Source organism: Trachemys scripta, chromosome 9 (genome assembly GCF_013100865.1).
Source record: "Trachemys scripta elegans isolate TJP31775 chromosome 9, CAS_Tse_1.0, whole genome shotgun sequence".
Taxonomy (NCBI): domain Eukaryota; kingdom Metazoa; phylum Chordata; order Testudines; family Emydidae; genus Trachemys; species Trachemys scripta.
In genome coordinates, this window is record NC_048306.1 from 13,383,784 (window position 1) to 13,398,969 (window position 15,186).

At 39.4% G+C, this 15,186-nt stretch overlaps 1 protein-coding gene across 2 annotated transcripts in view; it reads right to left on the bottom strand.

The window, feature by feature from the left end:
• Positions 1–5,519: 5,519 nt before the first annotated feature.
• Positions 5,520–15,186, bottom strand: part of CUL4B (cullin 4B) — a 35,291-nt gene continuing 25,624 nt past the window's right edge. For both annotated transcript variants that reach the window (XM_034782213.1, XM_034782212.1), the window contains exons 16-21: positions 13,519–13,626; positions 13,081–13,194; positions 12,402–12,507; positions 12,156–12,328; positions 11,306–11,458; positions 5,520–9,281 (exon numbers count right to left, since the gene is read on the bottom strand). In XM_034782213.1, coding sequence (XP_034638104.1) covers positions 9,186–9,281; positions 11,306–11,458; positions 12,156–12,328; positions 12,402–12,507; positions 13,081–13,194; positions 13,519–13,626 — 750 coding nt within the window. In that variant the 3' untranslated portion in view covers positions 5,520–9,185. The remainder of the gene's footprint in view (positions 9,282–11,305; positions 11,459–12,155; positions 12,329–12,401; positions 12,508–13,080; positions 13,195–13,518; positions 13,627–15,186) is intronic.

Consider the following 15,186-nt stretch of genomic DNA (forward strand, 5'->3'; position numbering starts at 1 on the left):
AGTTGCAGGAAGGAGTTTGAATACCAGAACAGAGATCTTCAGCTAGACTCTGTAATGAATGTGGAGCCACTAAAGAAAGGAGAGCACTCGGTTGATGTGTTTGTAGCAATCTGTATTCTGGAATGCTGTATTTTGTATCAGTTGGAGCTTTACTTCAGGGCCTGTGGGTTCATTCCTAAATGTATGTGGATTTAAATGTTCCCTTGTACTATTTGTATACTGTACATTCCAGCCTTTGGCTAGTGCATCAGAGCCAGAATGTGAACATGAGCAGAAATTCAGGAGAAACAAAAGTGAAACTGGTTAGTCTGTTTCATTGTCTCAGTTTAGTAGAGTGATAGAAGGGACCAAATAGATTATTAAAACTGAACAAATGTTAAGAAGATTTGCTTATCACTAAATATGCCAAGGTATGATTAGAAATAGGTAAGCGATTTCTTAACATATATCTCATTTTTAACCTGACAAGTATGAGTGTCCCCGTTAATCAAGAACACTAAAAACATTCAGGCAGTTTTCTTTTTCACATGGTTGCTTTGCCCTCCCCTACCCCCTTGAAGACTGCCTGTGATGTCACCTCATCTCATTGTGAGCTTATCACATGCATTGTGTGTTCTGGGATTGGCTGAAGCTGCTTGGTGGTGGTGTGTCATGTTGACTGTTTTAAGCAAGAGGAAGATGAGGAGACAGTTCAACCCTGGGAATTGTGGGAAAGCTAATTTTTCTAATACAATTGATGGGCCCAATCCTGCTCCCATTGAGGTCAGTGGCAAAACTCGCATTGATGTAAGTGGGAGCTGGAGCAGGATTTAATTTTTCTTAATAAAAATGACAAAAATACAGTCTCTGCCTTAACTTATTATTTTACTATCACACAATGAAACAAGAGATGCTGATGGCTGCCCTGGGTCTGTGGTTGCAAATTTCTGTTAGCTGCAGTGATCATGATGATGAGACAGCCCCTGGGAAGATCTCTCTAGGTCCCAGCCCCGAAATGCAGAGCCGTTGAGGACCTCTGTAGGCCTGGTCTGTGGAAACACAGGGACAAATTCTACTCTGGTGTGAGTGAGTGCAAACTCCATTGAGGTTAATGGAGTTGGATCCAGAGAGGAATTTGGTCTGCAATCTTCAGAACCCTCACTCACCCTTCAGCCCCCTTAGTGTTGGGTTTAGTCTTGCACAGGAGACATTTGCATAATTTAACCAGCTTCCAACTTTATGTCAGCCCCTTAGTTCTCTCTTTTTCTCTCTCGCTCTCCTAACTTGAATTACCTTGATCCTACTAACAGAGGCTGGGTTTTCAAGATATTCTCTCCAGCCCCAGCGTGGCAGGCATGCAGCCTGCCCGACCACCTTTCTGGCAGGTCCCAAACCCTTTGCCCTCACCTTAGTTCTGGAACTAGCCTAGTTAGGAAGGGACAAAATAAAGTCTTCTCCCTTTAGCAAAAACTACCAGGTTAATTTTGTAAACCCACACAGCTATTTTTATTGAGCGAGCATGACAGCAACATTTGTGGGTTGGGGTCAGACTTAGGGTGCCTCATCCTAAAAGGTGCAAAAAACTCTCCACTCCCGCTGAAGGGAATAGGAATCAAGGACCTTGCAGGATTCAGCCTCTGAGGAATACTTAGTATTAATCATGTTTATTACCCTGGTGTCTAAGGGCCAATCAAGAATAGTGCCCCGTTGTGCTAGGTGCTGTACAAACACAGAGGAGCAGACAGTCCCTGCCCTGAAGAGCTTACAATCTAAATAGACATGACAGACCCAGCGGGGGTGGGAAGGGGGGAGAGAGATGGGTAGAACACACCGGCAGAGTGAAGATTGTGATGGCAGCAAATGGCATGTTAGGGCCATGACTTTTTGGAGCAGGAGGGGTTAGTTAGGAGGCACCAAGTTGAATGGAAGGGAGACAGGTAGGGGAGAAGAGGGTAGGAAAAATGAGGCTGAGGTGAAAAGACTGATGGAGAGGGAGGGAGAAGGTTGGAGGAACCAGCCTATCGGCACAGAGCAGAAAAAGTCCAATCAAAACTATAAAAAGTTCTCCCGATGTCTCTGCTTTGGCATGTTCTTATGGTTGCCAACCCTCCAGGAATGTCCAGGATTTGGCTATAGTCTGGAGAGCTGCTTAATGAGGATCATACTGTATCCACCAGGATGTTACCATTACGAGGAGTCTACATTACATGAAAGCATTAGCCTTTTAACATTAGAAAAAAAGAGTAGATCTTGACGGCTTTGGACTGGTGTCTTTAAAGCAATTTCTTAATACCCAAAGTGAGTAACAACTATAATAAAGTAATGCTTCCAGGAGCCACTAGTTGTTTCTGAAATGCAGATTGTCTGAAAGAGGCGGTGACAGTAAACCAAACAATTAAATTCAGCACCTTAATGAAAGCGCTGAGTCAAGACTCTAGCAGTCACCTGATGCATTTTAATCAGAAACAAAGGAAACTTCTATTATAACTTATAGGAATAATAGATCATGCTGCAGGAGAAAAACAAACAGACAAAGTAAAACTTTCAAAGAAAGGGAACAGGCTCTGAAGTATGACTTTCTGAAACAGCTGGGGACGTTTTGTGAGCTGACCAGAAGGACAGGGAGGGGTTGAGACAGACAATATTTCAACATGAGGAGCTATATAATTGAGCAATCAGTTGCTAATCCTTTTAAACTTGATTGCATTACCTGTCTGATTCTTCCTGAGGTGACAGCAATTTATGCTCAGGCTTTAAATAAAATGGCACCCCTACCGCATTGAGATTCAGTGTCTTCTTCAGCATCAGTTTCAGCATAGATCTGTTCTACAGTCATATTAAGTAGTCAGGCAGCTAGGGCTAACAGTGATGACAGAATCAAACTTTTATGCATTGTGTAATAAATGGCAAGCTAGTTAAGGGGATTTTTTTTGAGTGGTGGGAGTGATGGACAGTAACTTACAGTGGTCTAGCAATCCAGCCTTTTCCTAACAGTTTCTTTCTAAAGGCAGATTGTATGAAGTACTAAACATTGACATTTTAACTATGTTTCATATTAGTGATCAATGCAGATCAGTGACAAAGGTTTCAGTGCTTATAGTCTTTGTGGAATTCAGGACATATAAAAGCCCCAAATACAGGACTCATCTGTAAACTATAGAAAGTATTAGTGAGAATGAAAAATGTTCTTGTTTTCATATTGAACCACACTGACTGACACTATTCCACACATATATATCATAGCACCATCCACACTGATAGTGCTATATAAATCCTGAAGAACTGTCATTTTATTCCAAAGGTTTCTATTGCATTAAGACAGATTCAGGATAAAATAGTATGTTAGGTACCAGCTGTCTTACAGTATAGAATCATAGAATATCAGGGTTGGAAGGGACCTTAGGAGGTCATAGGGGAGGAAGAAGGTGGATGTGGGTGGGGGCACTGCACAAAACTTTTAGCTTTAGATTTACCTTTCCAAAAGGAGAGAAAGGCTTCATAGTTTTATTCACAGTCTTTTGCATAGCACTCCCCATTGTAGCATTGTGCCTCCATATACACGCACTGCCATAGTTCTGTTACAACAAGCAAAATCTGGAGCTTGATGCAACGCTAAGTTCTTTTCAAGACAGGCTCAGGTGTGTCCTCTAAAATCTGATGACTCACATGGCCTGGTGAACAGGAGGCATAGTGACTTGGAAATCCAATACTGTGCTTTGAAAATGCTAGTGGAGACATATTAGACCTTTACTGCATTTTAGAAGGAAGGGCCCTATTTATATTTTTGCAACCCTCTTTGCAAAATTCTGACCATTAAGAGACTATATGGATGCCCTTCATATGGCTGGAAACCCAGAGCAGGCGAATGGCTCAGAAGGAACAGTGAGATTGTCCCTTCCTTCCTCCTATGAGGTATACCTTAATCCTTATCCCACAGATGTGATAGCAAGGAATTCCAGGTGGGAAACGTTAAAAAAGGCCAGGAGGAATACCACTCCCTCTGCCTAGGGATGTTCAGCATCTGCCTCCCTTCTCTGCCCATTATCCTCACTTCCTGTGGATTGATTCTTATTCCTCTCCCCCAGTGCTACTCTAGAACTTTAAGTATTGCTAGACTGGAAGATATCTTTGTACAATAGAGTTCTAAGCACCTAGCCCAGCAAAAGTATTTTGATTAATTACCTAGTTACAACATTCAGTAGCTTAAGGTTGGTTTCTGCCTAGGAATAAACTGTTATACTGGCATACCTTGCCCTGCAGATGGTTTACCTTTTTTTAAAAAAAAACTTACACACACACACCCTACTTGATCTTATTGCAAATGGCCTTATACAATAAAACCATATTTTAGGAGGCCTTATCAGCAACCTTATTTGTTACATATCTTCTATTTTTCCAGAAAGAAGATATTAAGAGACCAATTAGCCTTCATCCCCCTCCTCTCCTCCATTCACTTTGCTTTAGGGAATTATTTAAGCCAAAAAACGGTTAGATGCACAGGAAGAAGAACAAGATGCAGATTATACCCATATAGAGAATGCACTGTGTAAGGAGCATTAATTTCTTAGACAAGATCTCAGCAGTATCATTCAAGCTCATTGTTCCTGCAGCACCATCCTAGTCTTCAGCAGAGAGTATTGCATAGAGAATGAATGACTTGCTTTGCTTCGGGCCACCAAACTCTTCAAGCCTGCCATTATGTGTTGAAACATATGCCCCGCACAGTCAGTGCAAAAGCAGCTGATCTGGCAAACCCTTACTCATGAGAGCAGTCCCACTGACATCAATGGGACTTGCTTTGTGAAAAGGGAAGCCTCCTTGTCAGTGAATTCTACATGGACAAGTCCTATGCTTGTAACAAGTTTTCCCAAAAGGCACCCAGTGTCAGATGGCACAACCCACCAAAAAGGTGGCCCAGCATTGTACAGAAGTGAGTATCAATGTGTTTTTTTCCAAAAGTGTTCTTCATATTTCAGATTAGTATATAAAATGATTCTGAGCAAGCTCTCACTTGACAGCAACAACAGTAGCGACAAGAGACAATGATTCAGGGCTAGCTGCAGCCAGTCCTGTTTTCTCAAGAAGTCACTCCCCAGTCTGGCCTGGGAACTGTGTATTTGGGTTCTGTACTATGGAAACAGGCAGCAAGCCCTATTTGGTACTTTAGTGCAGTTTTTAGTACTCCCGTGCATTCTGGGCCTGGTTCAAAGCTCAGTGAAGTCACTGGATTTAATGGGGCTTGGATCAGGCCCTTAATTTTTAAACCATGTTTACCAGCCCCTCTCTTAGAAAACAGTGTGTCAGATCTTAAAAATATAAAAATAAAACAAACAAAGTGAATCGAAGAATGGAACCCACTTGGAAAACCCAAGTAAGTGTGATACCTCAACAAAAGGTAACTACTTCATCGGATGAACCCAGGAAGAAAGCAAAAATCTTGTTATCAAAATACATCCCAAAGATATAAAGGAGAGTGCCAAAGACACATTAGCACACCAATATATACAAGTCTGATTAAAAAGACACTTCACACACACAAATAAGAGTTTATCAACACAAAACTGTTTAATATTTATTAAATGACACAAAATACCTAGATAACAGACTCACTCTTTGAAAGGACATGTATTTACATTATTTACCAACTTAACAAAGACTCTCTGTACCCATTTTAGACTTGTTATGAAACATTAAAAAGGTTTTGCTTTTTGCATTAAAGGACGCAATGGTGACACATGTCCCATTTGCAAATCTGCAAAACTATAACATTTTGATGCAGTTAAACAAGCACAATTTTATATTCTAGTAGCCGAGTGACGAGGCTTCTTAAAAGTAACAGGGTTAGTTTTTTTTTCACTCCAGAGATACTTCTGAAGAATTGTTATACAAAAAGTATATTACATTTTTTGAATGCTGCTGTACTCTTACAACTTTACTGTAACTTTTCAAAGAAAATACTCTTCCTATTATATGAAATCACTAAAAAACAGTGGTATTTGAACATTGTTTTAGATGCACAAATAAAACATTGTTTAAAAAGTAAGCATTAGGGCAAATGATATGTTTAGGGAAACGAAAAATACTGTGACTGAAAGATGAGCATTAGAAAGATCAAAATATAAACCACGGCTAAAGCAACTTAAATTGGTTAGGTCTCTTATTAACTATTTACTTTGGCACCTTTGTGTGAACTATAGAACAAAACAATGGTTTACAACACTTTCGCAATTACAGCATTTAAACAAAATGGTCACTTTTTTTAAACCAGCCAAGACAAAAAAATAGTCCATTTATGGGTATAAAGATTAAAAAACCTAAAATATATACTTCTAAGAATAAACTGCAATTTCTTATGAACTAGTCTGCTATAAACTGCATGCAAGAGTCAGGATTAAAAATATGTGGCCGAACAGACAAGCTGTTTTATAGCCAAATGAGTTGTGGTCCAAGCCCACTAAAACAAAAATTAATATATGGCTCAGTAGGCAGGCACGTGATCCCAGCAAGAAGTATGGCTGGATGCTAATCTTGGCTGCAGCTTTGTCACTAGCCAGGAGCGAAAACCACTAGCAGAAGAAATGAACAATTTGTTGGGGATAGGCCAGTGGGGTAAATAAAGGGATATGAGGGCATGCTTTTCCCTGCTTTTCTTCAGTTCCTGATCAAGCCAGTGTTCTCATAGGCCATTCATTGGGTTAGTTTAATAGCTGGACTGCCAGTGAAAAGGTTAACTCAGTTTCAGTGTCAAATCTTGAAGTATGTTGACAATTCAGGACATGAGTTTTCTACACAATAGTCTCTGCATTTACTGGTTGAAATAAATGGGATAAATAAAAACAAACCAAAAATAAAACCATCTGGTTGGTTATAGTTGAAATTCAACACCCATCTAATTAGAGATTCTAATGGAGTCTCCTTTTTAAGTATGTGGCATACTACCCTGAAACCTTTTTAAGTATGTGGCATTGGTTGTATTTAAACTGTTGCAACAAATCGGAACGGGGCAGTCAAATATTTTGGTTTCCATCCTTCCCCTAAAAGTGAATATTTTAAAGCTTTCCCTCCATAAACAGTATCTTCTTTTAAATAAATCTTTTATTTGAGAAAACAGAACCACCATATACATGGAGAAAAGAGACATAATGCAACTGATACAGAAAGAAGTTTAAAAATAAAGAAGATAGAAAAGCCATGATCTCAATTTCATTGTTGTCCTCTCTCTGGTGGCTCTCTGCTTCTGAGCTAATAGTTATAGGCTTGCTTGATTCCCTACAGAAGCAGCCTCCACAAGAAATGCCCCCATTGGATATATTATGCCTCTCAAAAGGTAGTGACCCTGAATGTCTCCCACTGGATTAGACTGATAACTACTATGCAAAAAATTGACAGGTTTCTTACTACGGCTCACGTGGAAGAGAGCTGTGCAAATTTTATAAGAAGTCAGCATTGAGGGAACAATATGAAATGAGGAGTGCTCTTTACTTGGGGGAGAACCCAGCTGTTGTGTTTTATCAAGTGAGCACTTTATGTAAAGGAGCCTGAGATAAACAATGGAGGCAATTCACACCATAGAGTTGTTTACAAAAGCAACATTCAGGAAGGGGAAGTTCTGGATCTCTCACTCTCACACTCTCTCTCTCTCCATAAGATGATGAAATAATAGATCATCAACAATATATGAGTGCTAGTCATCAGGCGGGTTAAAGAAAGGCCATTATTATTTTAAAATAAAGTAACATTTTCTTGCCTCCTAGGGTTGTCTGGCATTTCTCAGGGCTGTAGATGCCTGAAAGTGAATCATATTCTTCATCTTCCTATGCCGCATGGCTGAAACTGGTGAGGAGGGGTAGGGGAGCTGTCACATGTCTAGGAAAACTGGAAAAATTAACTCTTCTGCTGCCACTTTATATTCCTGGCATATTCTGCTAGAGCAAAAAAAGTTTCCGGTTGCAAAAACTTCAAGCAATAACCTCACTGTTTGGGGAACCTCTGTATTCAAGCTATTTTTTCCTCCCAGGTTTCACGAAGATCCAAATAATGCTCTTGTCAACTAGGAAAACAGGATCTAGATGCCTTGAAGCAATATTTAAATATCTTTCTGTAGGAGAGGTAGGCTTAGGGTTCTAGGAGGCAAAGCCTGCTACTGTCTAGGACTGATTTCGTAAAGCTTTAGGTTGGCTTGAGTTAACTCCTAAAAGCAATCCAATGCAGGACATGTCTATAAGATTCTCACCCTGTCTAAACCTAGGGTGAAGTTCAAGCCATTTAGATTGTTTCAAAGAAAAATAGTATTCAAATCCATTTGTAATTTTTGTTCATGTAACTTTTTTGTGTGTGTGCGCAAGAACTGTGTTGCTTTTTGCCTCATTTTATAATATAATTCTCTTTTGCTGAGTGTTACTGCAAAGAGTTAGACTCTCCTGCTCAAGACTAGTAAAAATTGTCACTGTTTCTGTTGCCGCTGTTTTATGTTAAGAATAGGGTAAACACTTTACATTTTGGGGTAAGCCATATAAATACAAGTCTAAGCTTGTTAATTAAAGTAAGTGGCACAGTTATTTAAGGAATGGTACATATTTTGTAACCTTACAATCATTTTATATTGATACCGTTTCCTTTACATTTCCTCCTAATTGCAACAGAGAATGTTTTCTATAATCAATAAGTATAACTTGACTTGGTAATTATTTCCACCCCCCACCCCCCCCAGGGTGAAATCCAAATATGAGTGAATCAAATCATTGGTCATTTTGCGACTTGATAAATATATCCAATATTCTGTACAGTAAATTAAAAGTTTGCATGCAGTTTAAGCATTTTAAAGGCTATTTTCTGTATGTTAATTAACCTTCTATTTCATAGTTTAAAGATGTAAAAGAACATTTGTCATATACCAAGGGACTCCTCTTCAGACTTGGAGACACATGGAATCACGAAGACCAGGTACTTTCTTACAGTTTTCTGCACATCATACTAAATAACATGCAAAGAGTTCAACAGCATTCTTCTTAAAATGTAAATAGTACTCTTTAAATGGGCATGTTAACCACTGAAAAAAGTCCACTCTACTATACTTTTCCATTACACCGCTTTCATTCATTCATCGGTAGTATAAAAAGTCAAATAATGGGCGCAACAGGCTAGTTTATCCACCGGCAATTTAGTATGACACCAAATGTGCAGAAAAACAAAAGGCCAACATATGTTTATGCAATATAGTTGTACTGGTTTGGGTTCTCTTTGTCTCTTTCCATGTAGTCCCTGTCAATTAAGGATTCTATTCTCTTCTTAAGGTCAGCAGGCTGTAAAATAATGCAGATCATCAGTACTACTTTTTTTTGCAGCCATCTCTACAAAGTTTCTGATCACTCAGTTCCTCCTACTTTAACAATATTACATGAATACATTTTTCAAATTACCATCTGAATAGCTAAATATCCTATTGAGCAATTACAGAAATGCCACAGAAAATCCTTCAGGTACAAGAGCATAACAAATCTAAACTGTCTTTCACAGAAATAGAAAGCAAAAGTATGTGATGGTTAATTTTGGGGTCTGTCAAACATGAATGCCCTATTAAAACTGGAATTCAGGCAGACATACTTCCCATAATGTAACGCTTTTGTATCTTCTAAATCAGGTCACAAAGTGTATTTTGTAACACAATTATCTTATCTCCTGTTTGTGTGGAGCTTTCATCCAGTAACGGAGATGTACTTTGTACATTTGAAAGCATATTGTATAAGTTAGTGACCTAGATTGATGATGTGCGAAAGACCCCCACGAACAAGGGAGAAAACACATTTATGTCAGCTATTATACCTATGCATGCCTGGCTGCCAATTTTATGCAATACAAATGCTTACTTATCTGCAGAGAAAATGTAAAAATTGGTGTTTTTCAAGAAAGCTACAGAAGAAAGTGGCAAAGCTTTCTACTTTACATTTCTTGCACTGGAAAACACCAGAAGTTACAGCTGGCTGAAAAATGAAACAAGTGATTCACATGTTTATTTGCAAACTAAGCTCCAAGTTCAATATGAACTTGACTGGATCTCTCCCTATAGATACAGACATCATTCATTGTTTGAGACAGCCACAAGCTACAGGTGTTTGTAAATCTCAGTTTACACAAAGTTTTAACCAGAACTGTTGGTCTGAAAAGTTGTATTAGGTATTTGTTATTCTCTTCTTGATAAGAAGTTTGAATTAAGCAGCTGGGAAGCAGCACCAATACTATGCAACTTGTTGCAAATGACCACCCACAGAGTCTTTCCAGAGAATGCATAGCCAGAACACATTCCCTAACAATTGGTGAGGGCTTACAGATAAGACTACATTTTAGTCACGGGTATTTTTAGTAAAAGTCAGAGACAGGTCACAGATAGTAAAACAAAAATTCACAGCCCGTGACCTGTCCCTGACTTTTACTGAAAATACCTGTGACTAAAACTTGGGGGGAGAGGAGGGCGCTGCCCGGGGGCCCTGCAGATGCTGGGGGAAGGCGGCCCAGGACCCCTTCCCAGCAGCAGCAGAGTTTGAGTGTGGGAGGGGGCAGGGGACTGGGGCCCAGGATGGGGGTGAGGTGGGCTCTGGGCAGCGCTTACCTGGGGGGGGGGGTCCCCAGAAGTGGTGACATCCCCCTCGCTCAGCTGCTAGGCGGAGGCATGGCTGCAGTTCCCGGCCAATGAGAGCTGCGGGGGGCGGTGCCTGCAGGCAGAGGCAGCGTGCGGAGCTGCCTGGCCATGCATCTGCCTAGTAACTGAGTGAGGGTTATGTTGCCGCAGGGACCCCACCTCACCCCATCCCCTGCCCCCTCCCACACCCAAACTCTGCTGTTGCTGGAGGGGGCCCGAGACTGCTCCAGCAGCGGCCAGTGCGCCTGGCGCAGGGGCTACCTGAGCTGCCCCTGAACCAGGTGAACCGGCTGCTGCAGAAGTCACAGAAACTCGCAGCCTTACTTATAAATGCATGCATGCAAAACAAAAAAATCAGTCTGAGAATGACTTACAAACAAAAAGGAGGCTAAGTTTTTAATGTTATTCACAACCAGTAGTTTGCCCAGCTCTAGAATAATATGCTTTATCTTGTAGCTTTATTTAAAAAAAAAAAAAAAAAAAAAGTCTTATTATGTCTGTTGACTCGAATGCACAAATAAATATAACTGGCACCTCAAACAAAATTCCTAGAAGGAAATACTTTCCCTACCAAATAAGAGTGCTTCACTGGCTGTATTATTTATTCGAGCGATCTCTACAACACTGATGAGGAGAAAGTATAGCAAGGAACAATATCTTCTGAAACAAAAGAAAGAATCAGAACTCTACCTTTACTGGGAATTTAAGCTGGTTGTACACCTCTGACACAAGCAAATTGTGGCTCAGAGTCTTGCGCATCTTCATGATTCGCACAATTGCAGCATCAATTTGGTACTGCCGGTCCTGAAATACTCTCTCTGTAGTGCTTGCCTGTTCCTCTACCTGGATGAGCAGTTTAAAAAAAAAAAAAAAAAGTGTTAAAAAGAACACTAAAACAGTCAAAAAGTCATCCTTTTCTGGTTGTCTGACCTGCAGAAAGCTACACATTAACCCCAGCATTTTTGGTGTCAAATATTTGTCTCCTGACTTCCTTCCTAAGTCCTTTTTGAAAGGCTATTGTCTACAAAGAGAAACATACTCACACAGGCGATTATAATAGTTTCAGATATCAGCGGGAACCCAATGATAAGTTAACGCATAGCCATAATATAGAGAACGGAATGCCAATTAAGGGTCTGAATGTTCTTATTCCCATGTAATCTAGCCAGATTAATCTATAGCAGTTTGCAAAGTTTTTATTTAGTCAAGCTTCAGAATACAAAGGTCAATGGGCACACGACAACAGGTACTACTTAAATCTTTCAGATTCCTAGAAATATGGGTAGATTATCAAATCTGATTAATAGGATAGCTGCAAGGTAATCTGGATTAGTTTACTAATCCAGATTTAAGCCCTATGGTTCACTTGCCACACAAAGTACACCTGCATACATCATGTAGGTGACCAAATATACAAATTCAAACACTGGACAAAAGAAAGTTTACTGTATTTTTAAGTCATACAATAGATAATTGAACTAAGAATCAGGAGAGAGGGCAGCAATCGGGGAAAAAAAAAAAAAAAAAACCAAACCCATACCGTTTCTTTCATCTGGATTTGGTTTATCTTTATCCTGAAGAGTTTATGTCTGAAATCATCATTGCATGTAAATTTATCACCATCTTCCACGTCTTTGCCTTTGGGACTTTTAGTCAGTACTCTAGCTTTGCCACAGGCTAATGACTGGAGCGTTCTCCTTAACTCTCCATCCTCTAAAGCAGAAACAAGCTGTTTAGTATTTTAGACAACAGCATTCAGACACCATCAACTGCATTTAATACTGACCTATCCCAGTTGCTTGCTTTATCTCCTCTAAACTGAACTCCTCGCCTTCATTAAACATAAGCAGCACCAGTGTCTGGAACAAAGAGACTTGAAGCTCTTTTTTGCCCTGTCAAGGATGAAGTGATCAGATGTTACTAAGTCTTCTTGGAAAGAAAGTCAAAAATCATTCATGTATTGTACATTAATTCAAATGAAAACTTGGCTTGCAGGAAAGCTAACCATTTTATTTGGGTCAGGAATCTGAAAAGGCATATTACTAATCACCATGTGCTAACTGAAATACAGCACCAGGCTTAGACATGAGATGTTCAATTACTATTTGTTCCCCCACCATCACAAACATGGTGTGCAGTACTTCTCTCTACTTTCAGACCAATAAATTAAGTAACGTGTGTGTCATTTATCTTGTGTGAATTATACCATCCAATACTAGAGTCTCTGATGCATTAAAACACAAAATATTTTGGGTAGCTCCTGCAATGGCACCAAACTGGATGGTACCACACAGTCATTATATTAAAAGAAATTCAAGAAGGTTATTGCCAATGCTAAATATTGATCATATTGCAAGGTTCTTTCCTAGAGCTATCCATGGTCATATCACAAAGTACCTCAAAACGGACAAAAGCCAGACTGCAGGAATACATCAGCAGAAAATAACCCAGAGACTCATACTTGCCTCTTTAAATTCTGCTTTTAGTACACAGTGACCTAGTGTTGATTGCCACTGAAGTTTCCTACCACTGTGTTTTCCCAAGTAGAAGGTCTTAAAGATCTCCTGCAGTTTTACCATCTAAAGAATGGGAAAGAAAGAAAAATTCCACTTTAAAAACTCCACTTCATTTCCATTTGCATTTATTTAATCAAATACATGAAATGTAAACAAAACAGTTTAAGGGAGGAGCAAGCTTAGATAGGAAAAACAATGTTAAGGTTTTGTTTTTTAAAGAGATGTTAACTATGTATTTATGTCCTAAAGGTTGATCTATTTTTAAAAATAGTTATAATCCTTAACCCTTTATTCAAAAGGCAGTTAAACATTAAACATTAACTAATGGCAAGCCTAAGAAAGAAGTGTTCTACTCCTGTATGCAAAGTCCAACATAGTTATCCTTACCTCTGGTGGTAAGTGGACTTCCATAGGCACATAGGTTGGCCAATAACCCATAGTCAGGATGTTCACTGTTAATTCAATGTTACCAGGTACATTCTGATTTTGCATATACTGCAAGGAGAAACAAAAGCATATTGAAAAAGTGGTGCTGTTCTCTTGTTCTTACAGGCAGAACTACCAGGAAGTTAAACAGGCATTATCAGTGCCATGTCTGCACAGAATGCAAGTGACCTCATGATATATTCTCTGCACTGAATGCAAGTTAACTACATGAGTATTAGAACGAGTATGATAGCACCTTTCAGAGGCTCTCAAAACACTTTTTGCTGTTTGTAAAGAAACCCATAAATTACACTTTAATTTAATCCACTGCCATTGTGGAGTACAAGACTATTTAAAAGACAGAGAAACTGAAGCCAAGAGGTTAAATAACTTGACCAAAGTCAACCCAAATCAGTGACAGAGTCAGGAACACAACTGAGTTGTGCTGACACCATGTGCTCTACTCTATCCACTAGATCAGTGATCTAGTCTCATCAGCTTGTAATGCTGTTAAGCTAGACATTCAACAAGTTTGCATATTTATTTCAATATATTTCCTATTAAATCCCAGTAGGTACTTGTTCTACTGATTTTTGCTCCGTTATTAGTTAAATCAATTAGTGAACTAAGGTGGAAGATTCTCAAAAAGGCACAAATAGGATTTGAGTATTCAATTCCCATTGACTTTTCAGTAGGAGCTGTGCTTCTAATTGTCTTTTGTCTTTGAAAAAATCATCCCCTCCCAAGGATCTTTGTACAAAAAAGAAACAAGTTAAAGAAACTGCACCTTGTAAGAGCAAGTTATTCTCTGTGTCTTCTGAAGGAGAGAAATGGTAAGGAAATATTTACAACTGGAGCTTTAAACAAACATTTTGGCCATAACACACTGTGACCCAAGAACCTCAATGCCATCTGGCAAGGAGGTGCAGAGGGGTTACAGGAATTTCTTGGGTTTGGCATGTACATTCTAGTTCACCAGAGTGTACTGAGAGATCTCAAATAAAAGCCAGTGTCACGCTGGTTATCAACATCATTGCAAAATGCATGTATGGCTATTGTATAAGGAGTTATGTATCTACACTGAAAATTATGTTCTTGAAGGTCTGGTCACCAACAAATGTGTTTTCTGGCAAGAATGTTGATCTAGCTGGCTCTTTACATGTAAATTAAGTACTGTATAGTTCACATTGGATCTCCTATCACCTGTCAGAACCGAATGTTAAGGATGGAAAGATTGTGGGAACTTCAGAGACAATAACTAAACACCAGAATAGGGTGAGGATAGGAGAGCTGGGGAGAACCTTATATTAAGGTGTACTCCACGGATTTGCCCTATTGTATTTGGGAGGCAAAGATGACATCCTGACAATCCTTCACTGAAGAAGTAAAGGGACAGAGCTTGCTTTATGAAAAACAGGTCTCAACCAGGCTTTGTTGAATATGCTGGAGAGAACTTTGGCTGAAATAAGCTGTTTTTGTTTAGACGGGTGTAAACTGTTAGTTAAATTTAGTCAGTAGAAAGCATGTTATGATTTTGTTTTATATGTAACCATTTGTTCTGAAGACTCCAGGATTCATGTGTTACTACTCTACAGAGTGAGCGAGGCTGTGCTGTGCTGCCAGAGGCTG